This window comes from Salvia hispanica, chromosome 5, assembly GCF_023119035.1.
Source record: "Salvia hispanica cultivar TCC Black 2014 chromosome 5, UniMelb_Shisp_WGS_1.0, whole genome shotgun sequence".
NCBI lineage: Eukaryota > Viridiplantae > Streptophyta > Magnoliopsida > Lamiales > Lamiaceae > Salvia > Salvia hispanica.
Window position 1 is genome coordinate 18,857,080 of NC_062969.1, and position 10,902 is coordinate 18,867,981.

Here is a 10,902-nt window from a genome sequence, read left to right on the forward strand (position 1 = left end):
ATAGTATTTACAAACACCAACACTTTCATTAGCCCACCACCAAAACATTAAACCTTTCAAGCATTTCAAATTATCAACTGAATGAGAAGAGGTGCAAACAATTGGAGAATTAGGCCAACAATCTTTTCTCCACTTTTGATGTGAATTCTCCAATTATTTTTTTTAAAATTACATGCATCATTTACAAAAAATAAAAAAAAAAACTTTGAGCCTGGTCCAAAGCACCTATTGGTGCAAGATACAATCAAATGATAACTACTAAACATAGAGATATACAATAATAGAAATGTGATCAAATGAAAACTCTAAATATTGTACAAACTCAAAATTATGATCTGGACCATTGAAAAATGTCAATAGATCACAAAAGAGCATCAACAAGAAAATGTCAATAGAATTTCAACGTAGTCAATGATTGATGTTATGTTGATATTGTGTTGATACTGTGTTGACATTAAAATCTTGAAATTTTACACTGTGTTAATATTGTATTGAAACTGTGTTGAAATTGTGTTGAGGAGTTTTGAGTTTATACAATATATAAGTTTGCATTTTATCACTACCCTACAATAATAATACCAAAGCATGTCCAATTTCACCAAATTAATGAAATACTAGTCATATAATTTCAAAATGTACATGTTAAGCAACAAAGTGGTGGAGTAAATGCTATTAAGAAAAGACATTGGATTCAGTCAAATTAAGACTCTTGGTTCATGTTTCCATTCATGGAATTGCGTTCAATTGCTTCCATTGTGCATCTTAAAAGTTTCAAGTCTACTGTTTCAAGACTCATATATTGAAATTTGTACGAACAACTACTCGAGTCTTCATGATCGGTATTTCTTGTTCTAATTAAGTACCACCAATTGATGGCCATGAGTTGCTACCAATGTTTGATCTTAATTTACCTATTTATTTTCTCCACTTCTTATACCTTTACTCATACTCCCTCCGTCCCAGTATAGGAGTGCAATTTAGGTAGGGCACGGATTTTATGAAATTGTTGGAGTGTGTAATAAATGAAGTGAGGTAATGGTTGTTGGAATGTGTAATAGTTGAAGTGAGGTAGTAGAAAGTGGGACCCTTTTGACTTTTTGAATATTTATGATTTTGTTTTGTTTTATTTTTATGAAAGTAATGACATTTGAGTGTAAATTTGATCAACAATGAGGTTAAATTTTATGTCCAAATATGGTAAATTCTAAATGAGACTCTTAAACTAGGACGAACGGAAATGACAAAACAGGACTCTTAAACTGGGATGGAGGGAGTAGTTCCCTATATTATGCTATCCTTAGCAAATGCGATAGTCACAATGTGGTTTCAGAGAGCTTCTTTTCTGCTCTGAACGTGAGAGTCTCCTTTTACCTACCAGTGTAGGTTTGTTCCACTAGACTATTTAATTAGCCAACTTAACACTCCACTTATCTCGCTCAACGAGGAAAAAGTTAACTTGTTCTTTTGTAAAATACAAATAAGAAGTTTTTTAAAGTTTGTAAGGTAAAGATAACTCGTTCAATTGTTTTAAGTAAACAATTGAATGTATGAAGCTTTAAATAAAGAGTTGATATGTCTTTAGTGACTAAAAATATGGGCATTCTATTTATGGAAAATTAGCCCAATATAGTCCCCTATACATTAAGTTATTTATAACTTATACCACCATCAAATTATTAATAATAATGTAGATAACACTATCCACTAGCACTACTTTAACTATCATTCTCATCTCTCTTACTTTGCCAATTTTTTCTTAATTCTCGTGATATATCATCCGCCCATATTTTTGTGCGACGGAGGAAGTACGATATAAGATACGTGTAACATATGAAAATTATGACAATATAAGTTTGATACCTGATAGGGCTCATTTCAAGCATGGTTTAATGGTGGTTAACATACTAAATGGGGTGTTGATGTTAGAAATAGTGGAAGATTAACCGTGCAGGAATTGGAAAACAACGAAGTGGTAGTGTGCAGTGATCGAGTGGCGCAAGAAGCAAAAAAAATGACCAAGAATTGAGGCAAACTGATCAAGGGAGCAAGATGACCATACCAAGTAGTTGTGCGAACTGATCAGGAGAGCGGAGCATGCTGAGTAGCTGTGCAAACTAATCAAGGCGAAAGGATGAGTCAGATGAGAGAGAAAGAAAGAATGCCCTTTTCAGCAAGGGACTTTAATGCCAAATCAGGAGGATCTTTCCCTAGGGATTGGTGCCCAAGCCGTCCTATAAATAGAAGAAGAAATGTAGAAGAAATCATCATCTCTCGCCTACACACTTTCACACACCACAGAGTTAGCATGGAGCAAGGAGGTTAACAGCATCTGGAATCGGAGTTCTAACACAGCAACACTATCTTCTTCCTCGTCTTGGAAGAAGAGAGCCTAGTTTAGAAAGAAACCTTTGTTCGTTCGTGTTTTCTTAAGTTCTGAAGGGGTTGATACATTTGTTCGCTTTGTTTTTAGTTTGTTTTTTGTGATGGAATCCATTGTTAGTTTTAAGTTTTTCTCAGTTAGATCGCAATTTCAAGTTTGTTAACGTTCTATCTTTAAATTTGAAGTTCGATTGTTGTGTGAGTTTGAATTGTTGGAGTTTTGTTCAATGAAATGGAGTTTGTGATGGATGCTGGTTTAGATCTGGAATTTCCAGAGTTGGATTTGTTCTGATCATGTCCGTTCTTGTTTGATTGTCGCTGATTGTTTAGATATGGTTTCGTAATGTTCTGATCATTGTTAGTTGTTTTGGATTTAGTCGTTCTTAGTTAGATTTACGTCGATCTGAGTTTTACATACGCCAATTTGCATGAAATTAGAATAGGTACTGTTGATCTGTTTTTTTTTTAACTCCGTTCAATTTGCATGCATCTAATTCTGATTTGATTGATTTCCTATTTTATGTTTGACGCTCTGTTCAGATCTGCAGTAGTTGCTTAGCTAGTCTATTTTGGTTGTTTGGAGAAGAAGAAGATTGTAGTTAGTTAGTATAGCAGTCTCTGTCACCTTTTCATTTGTTTCAGCTTTATTTGAATGTCATTGGTCCCGTTTTACTTTATGCAGTGTACCTTCAAGTTGCCGAGTTTAGTTGATCAATTGGAAGCGGAAATGGAATCGTCAATCTAAGCCGAGTTTAATTTAAGTTGATCAGTCCAATAAAGTAAACTTAACTCACTTTCAAAGCCTGGCAACAGCCAATTCCCAAATATCACAAACACAAGTCAAGACATCTTCCTTTTTGTGGGATTCGTACTTCCATTTACTAGGTCTTGAAAGCAGTTTTCATTCTGATTTAGCGCACTCGACGAAAGATAGATTGTCTAGAAATTGTCATGACCTGTTGGTCAGTATCTTCTTGATCAGTTTGCATTACTTTCTATTGCTAAATTGCGTGAACACACAAACAAAACAAAGTCATTCAATACCTATATACTATTACTATAATTTAAAAAGTAAATAAGCTAAAGTGATCAATTGATATTATTATTATGGTGGCATGTGAGACGCATAACTAAAAATAAACATATTATAGGAGTAGTACTTAGAAGAAATGTGTTGGATTGAACTGAAGACTTTTATCAATTAATTTCATTATTAATAAATATGAAAATAGAAAAACTGATGTGATGTTTTGGAGTATAATTCGTAATAGGGAGTATATTTTCATTTTTATAAAATATTTTTTTAATTGTTTATAAAATTGAAAGGTTGCTAAATTCATCAATTATATTCAACTAATTTAACTAATACGTAGTATATATATTTTTAAAGTGTATTTTGATAGGATGAAATACATTATTTAATCATCTATTTGAGGTTAAAGATCTTGATATTCACCACGCCGCATATAAAACTATATTTTATTCATTTTTGGAGAAAATGACAAAAATTCTAAATTTGTATAGTTAGAAAATTTATACCTCCAAGTATAACATGCTCTATAAAAATTACTCCTCAGTTCATAAAAAATAGTCTTAATTATGGACGATATTAGTTTTAATGAAAAATTGATAATAAGATAAAAAAAGAAATAAGTAGGTAAAATAAGATAGATGATAGAAAATGTGGATAAAATATGAGAGCGAAACTTTCTATTTTTAGAAGTGATACTACTTTTTTGTGGACATCTCAAAATGAAACTATTTTTCGTGGACGGAAGGAATATGTAGAAATGAAACAAAACATGATTCTTTTAAACTCATAATGAGACGCACTGTAAATTTAAAATTGCATATAATTTATATCAAATATGTATTTTGGTTGGTAAAATACTATTCCCTCCATCCCATAAGAGTATGCATTTTTGGTCGTGCATGAGTTTTAACTTTTAATGCACAAATGATAAAGTAAGAGGGAAGTAGAAAAAAAAAGTAATTAAAGTATTGTTAGTAGATAATAGAAAGAGTTTTCAAAATTGGAAAGTGCATACGCTTATGGGTAAGAAAAAAAGGAAAGAGTGCATACTCTTGTAAGACTGAGGGAGTACTATTTTGTAACTCACACCACTTAATTATTACTCTCTCCCTCCCATTTAAGATGACACTTTCTTTTTAGTTTCTCATCGAGATGACATTTTTATATTTGGTAAATTTTTCTCTGTCAAATAAATATATCCAATCACTTTTTTTATACGTTCAATTAAATATTCAACTCTCTTTTTCACTCTTCCTTTTAATACTTAAACAATTCAACTCACTATTTCTCTCTGTAATCAATCGTAATAATTAATCTCCTAAAATCTCGTGTGAACCAAAAATTATGAATATTCGGCGGGATGGATTACGCCGCTACTTGAAATTTGAGAAGAAAAAAGAAAGAAGTTTCATAGTTTGGGCTACCTCCCCATATCTGTGAACTTAAATGGGCCGCTTATTCAGTTCTGAATAGTAGTTCGATTAACCCTAACTCATTGTAAACCCTAAACCCTATTCCCAAATAAATACAACCAATCCATAGTTTAATCCAATTTCCAGCAGGTGCGGCGGAAGTAGCCATGGTACGCCGCCGATCTTCGTTCACCCGTGATTCCGCTAAATCAGTATTCTCATTATGTTTGATTGTCTTGTGTGTAGGGTATTGATTTGGAAGCCGGAGGCAAGTGCAAGAAGACCAAGCGCACCGCGCCTAAATCCAATGACATTTACCTTAAACTGCTCGTCAAGGTTTATCTCTCTTCCCTCTCTCCTCATAATCACCGAATTATCGATCTCACTTGTGAATTTTGAATGTGATTAGCTGTACCGGTTTCTCGTGAGGAGGACTGCGAGCCGGTTTAATGCCGTGATATTGAAGCGTTTGATCATGAGCAGGGTCAACAAAGCCCCGCTTTCGCTCTCCCGGCTCACGCAGCTTATGAAGACCAAGGTACTAGCTTTTTTTATTATGTTGATAAGCCTTCTAGTTTGTTTACTTATTCATGTTAGCTTAATATTTTCTGTAATCAGGAAAATGAATTGGTTGGAAATTTGCATTTTTATCTATGTTAGCTTATATGATGTTCGGTTTCTTAGATAAACTAGTACTAAAATATAATTTAGGATTAAGTTCAGAGATTAGTTTAGTTGAAGGAGATCACATGATTATGTAGCTAGTTGAGTTGTGAGATTCAATCTCATTAACCAAACACACTCTCTATTTAATCTGGAGATACAATCTTACAAATCGAAGCCCTTTAATAGACAGTTTAGTCTTACGTATTGAATTAATTGTGTTGTTATTGTTCAAAAGACCTATTGCCTTATAGGTTGTAAGATGGAAACTGAATCATTGTTCAATAAGGGGAGATTAATGTTGATGACATTGCTTAATATTTGAACTTCAGTTGATTTATGTGTTGGCACTAGGTGTTATTAATTTATTCATTTGCGGGATGATGTATTGGTATTTGGTACTGCTTATATATGTTCGGTAATTTTAGACATAGGGGATCATATTAACAATTTCATTCATATGCTGTATGGTATCCTATGTTGGTTGTTTAATTGTAGGGGGCTGGCCATAATAACAATTTCAATCATGGATCTTATCCTTTGTACTTTGTGTGTAAATGTGGTGTTTTTGAAATTTTTGTTATTGGTAGGAGGACAAGATTGCTGTAATTGTTGGGCCTGTCACAGATGATATCCGGGTGCATGACATCCCTACCATGAAGGTAACTGCCCTGAGGTTCACCGAAAGAGCAAGGGCTAGGATTGAGAAGGCTGGTGGAGAATGCTTGACTTTTGACCAGCTCGCTCTAAGAGCTCCTCTTGGGCAAAACACGGTAATTTATTCTTTTCTTTTGAATAGCTGTTGAATATGTTGAAGGAAGTTAACTCAATGACTTGGGAAATGGATAGGATTATGTTAATAGGGAGATGATTAAAAGATAACTAATCTTAAATGCATAACTAGAGAACACGAATTTAGTTCACTATAGGAGCGATTTTAGCTCACTCGATTTAGTTCACTATTATTTATAGTGAAGTGTTTACTTGTAAAGGATGTAATCCACTATAATGGCATTTTGGTTCACTACGTGTTTTCGAATTCGTGTTGTGAACTAAAATGCCCTAATTGTGAACTAAATTCGTGTTCTCTAGTTGGGCATTTAAGTAGTGGTTGCCCTATAGATGTTACTGTCTTGTTACTTCTTTTTTAAGGGATCGGGGAGTTTGAATTCAGTTTTATTTATCTATTGTAACAAAAAATTTCTAAATGTCGTGTTGAAAGGTATTGTGATTTCCTCTTGGCTTTTGATTTCACAATTTTTTGAGTTGAACTCCTAGTATGAAAGGACTACTTCAGTTCTAATAATGAAACAGTAACCTAATATGTTACATATATCTTGAGTTTCCTTGACGGGAAAAGGCAGGTCTCGTGCTCTTTTTAGATTTATTCGTATTTCAAATGTTGATATAGTGTCTTTTTTCCTAGTGTGGCTCTGTGTAAATAAAATCGACTATACCATGCTTGTGCATTACAGGTTCTACTGAGAGGTTCTCCTAAAGCTCGTGAAGCTGTGAAGCACTTCGGTCCAGCTCCTGGTGTGCCACACAGCCACACTAAGCCTTATGTGAGAGCCAAGGGAAGGAAGTTTGAGAGGGCAAGAGGAAAAAGGAACAGCAGGGGATTCAGGGTTTGAGTAAATTATTTTATCAGTCATAAAAAGTTGATTTGCAAAAAAATTTCTTTGGTTGAAAGTGAGAAAGTGAGATTTTGGCCTCGCCCTTTTAGTTTCTTTGGTTCAATGTTTGATGGATACAATTAACAATTACCTTTGATTATACTCTATATTTACTAGTGACATGACATCTGATTTTGCTTGCTTAGTTTTATTTTTTTAATTAAAGTTTGTCAGTCTTTTTTGTTCATTTCAGTCTATCAGTTAAAGCACATAACAAGTATAAATGACACCAACACATTCTGAAACATTTGTCAAAACGGATAGGCACAGTTTGAATGATATGTGGTCACAGAGTGATTTTAATCACACCACCATAATCAAATAGACATGGTCTACTTAGTGGACAATCGGATGGAATCGTTTAATGTGTTATTCCAACAACATACATAAAGTTTATGACATGGTTAGATTGATCAGGAGAGCATCATGACCAAGTTAGTAGGAATAGAATTCAAAACACCAAGTTGCGCCCATCAAAATTCAAATTCAAATTCAACTCCAAAGATAACCTAGAATGAAAGAAAAGAATATATACCAGTAAATTGATAATTAAAAACATAATAAAAGAAATCAAGCCCATCCCTGCTTGTATCTGGCGAAGAGTTCTTCCGTTTGAGCGTTCTTGTAAGCGCTGCAAGCGATGAGATACACCCAGATCAGAACCACCACCGTGACAATGAGTATGACGTTCACCTTCCTCCACTCGTGCCTTAGGTTCCCCAGCAGCCCGGCCTTGCACGAATCGCAGTTATAGCACAACTGGCTTGGGTCGTTGCTCCACTTACCACAGTCCGCATCTGCTGCCACGTTGCCTGCCCCATTCCACGTCGTAGCTCCTCCGTACTCAAACCCGCATATCATCGGCGGCTTGCAGCATCCGGCCTTGGAATTTAGAACATGAATGTTTGTTGGTTTCATGGAAACGAGAATAGAGCACAACATCTACATTCTCTATAGCAGATTTGTATCATCACAACTACTTTTTGGTATAATTAGAGATATGATTAGTGATCCCCATATATCAAATACTTCCTCCGTCCCATCCCAACTAAGTTGAGTCGTATTTATTTTTGGGATGTTCCAACTAAGTTGAGTCATTTCATTTTTTGACAAAACATTTTTTGACAAAAGAACATCCAATCACTTTTGCTTCTTTATCCATTTCTCCTATTTTTCAATAGGATTTAGTGCGCGCCCAAAAGTTTTAACTCAACTTAATTGGGATGGAGGGGTACGATGAGTAGGAATCACACCATAAGGATGGGAAAATGTTCAAGGGACCTACACCAACTACCATTAGGTAAAAGATTGATGGGGTGATTTTAAGTTATAATGAAGTCTCTTGACAAATTTCAATCAACACATGACATTGTATCAAGATAAGGGTCCACAAAATTATTTAATTTGAGGGTCTATAAAATATCATGCTTGCACCTCTCAACTAATTACAGAGTGTCTCCGCAATAATGAAATGCGATCCAGAAGATCAAACCATAACAAAGACAATAATGCACCCATAAATCAACTTGTTGATGGTTGAATAATACTAATTCCATAAAAAAAAAAGACAAAGTTGTAAATGTCACATATTTTAATGCACAATTGGTAAAGTGAGAAAGAAGAAAAAAGTGGTGGAAGTAGCGTTAGTAGATTATGGGATCCATATTTAGAATTATGTGTAGGGTTAGGACTCCTACCATCGCTGAAAATTTGTCACTTATTTCCATTTTTGTTCATTCATAAAAATTTGTCACTTAATTCTATTTTCATTCGTCCCTAAAAATTTATCACAATTCACTTTTACCATTTTTTGTGGTGAACCTCATATTCCACAAAGTCATCTCTACTCACATTATATTATAAAACTAATATATAAAAGTAAGACTCACGTCTCACTAACTTTTTCAACTTACTTTCTATTACATTTTCTAAAACTAGTACCGGATCAAATAGTCACAAATTATTAGGGACAGAGCGAGTACTATTTTTATTTTTGGCAGTGGGTCTCACACTCTATTAACTCATTCTCATTCACATTTTATTTATAAAACTAATATATAAAAGTAGGACTCGCGTATCACCAACATTTTCAAACCACATTTTCAACTCAATTTCTATAACATTTCTTAAATCATGTGTGAAGTTAAATAGTGATAAATTATTAAGGACGGAAAAGTACTTGTTTAAACTTCAACATTTAGGACTCATTTGATAACAAAGATGGGATATAAGGAGATTTACAAAGTGAGATAAGAAATGCGGGCTTTGTGACAAGATAGGCTCAAATAAGGATTTTTTTGTTGTTGTTTGGTAGACAAGAAATGAGGCAGAAATGCTATCCGACCAATTTTGTGAGATACATATCCTTGTATTTTAAGGAAAATCCTGCGGGCTTGGATGGGCCATAGAGAGATAACACAGGCTTACATGATAAATTAACTATGATACCTAACACTTGGAAATAGTCATATAAGTATCTATATCTAGACATTACCAATTTATCAAACAAGCCCTTAGAATTCGTCTAATTTTAATTTTGATAGATATGGTAAAATGAAATAATTAGTGAGGTAGAGATGGGAATAAAATAAGAAATTAAACAGTGGAAAAGCAAAAGGCAGTAAAATATTCTGTGAAAAAGAGAAAGGGGTTTGATTGACCTGAATAGGAGAGAGATGAGCAGCGAAGAAATCAGCGGCGGAGATGTAATTTTGGGAGCAGATTTGCGAGTCAGCCAAACAGGCCCTAATCTTGGGCCAATTATCATCGCTGGTGACGTGGTCGCGGAGCCAGGCCGAGAAGCCTCCAAGGCGGTACTCGCGGAAGGCCACGCCCGGGACGGAGTAGGCCCCGCCCGGGCGAGTGACTACAAAGGCGAGGACGAGGAGGACGAGGAGGAGGAGGATGAGGATGAACATACAGACGAGGTAGAGGCCGAGGAGGCCTTCCTTCTTCCAATAGGCGCCGACGAAGCCAGTGAGGGCGACGAGGAGGAATGCTATTCCGATGAAGACGAGAGGCCAGCGGAGCCACCTGATGCACTCGTTGTCGGGCTTCGAGGCCAGCCAGATGCCCGCGGCGATGATGGGGATGGAGCACATCAGGGCGATGAAATTCAGCAACGCGGTGATGTTGTTGCTCATACCCATTTTTCACTTTTTGAGAGACAGAGTTAGATGGAGATTGGAGAGAGTGAGAAATGGTAGAAATTTGTTGGAAGTTGGTCAAAGGTTAGTTGAAAAGAATTGATGATGTGGTTAGTGAATGTCATACGTGTCAGTCTCAAAGGATCCAATTCAATAAGTGTCGTAAATAATCATGGAAAATAAACATATCCAGTCCAGTGTGCTTATATAGTTTGGGAGAAAATAGGATTAAATCTTTAAAATAAAACTTATACTATTACTAAGAATAATAAAATTCATAGTTATAATTTATAAACAAAATGTAACAACTACTCCAAGTGAATTCGTAATAAGTAGGCGATGGTCACGATATTACACCTCATCAAGTTTGGAAATTATATCTTTTCGTATGCGAATAAGAGTCTCATTTTTTTTTTATTCTGTTTGCGAATAGAATCCACAGTTTATTTTACTATCGTAAATAGTAAAGAAGTCTTATATTCCACTAACTCATTCCACTCACATATCATTTAAAACTATTATAAGAAGTGAGATCCATTTTTCACTAATTTTATTACACTCACTTTTCTTAATATTTCTTAAAACTTTGTTAG

At 34.9% G+C, this 10,902-nt stretch overlaps 2 protein-coding genes across 2 annotated transcripts; one reads left to right on the forward strand and one right to left on the reverse strand.

The window, feature by feature from the left end:
* The first annotated feature begins 4,842 nt into the window (after positions 1 to 4,842).
* LOC125187826 (60S ribosomal protein L18-2-like) lies at positions 4,843 to 7,308 on the forward strand. Its single transcript, XM_048084471.1, has 5 exons — positions 4,843 to 4,994; positions 5,071 to 5,160; positions 5,234 to 5,362; positions 6,078 to 6,260; positions 6,963 to 7,308. The coding sequence occupies exons 1-5, from the start codon at positions 4,992 to 4,994 to the stop codon at positions 7,119 to 7,121; spliced, it is 564 nt and encodes a 187-aa protein (XP_047940428.1). The 5' UTR covers positions 4,843 to 4,991; the 3' UTR covers positions 7,122 to 7,308.
* Positions 7,309 to 7,590: 282 nt separating this feature from the next.
* Positions 7,591 to 10,375, reverse strand: LOC125187825 (tetraspanin-2-like). The gene is made up of 2 exons (XM_048084470.1): positions 9,824 to 10,375; positions 7,591 to 8,045 (listed from the first exon to the last, which is right to left on the reverse strand). The coding sequence occupies exons 1-2, from the start codon at positions 10,310 to 10,312 to the stop codon at positions 7,734 to 7,736; spliced, it is 801 nt and encodes a 266-aa protein (XP_047940427.1). The 5' UTR covers positions 10,313 to 10,375; the 3' UTR covers positions 7,591 to 7,733.
* Between the last annotated feature and the right edge of the window lie 527 nt (positions 10,376 to 10,902).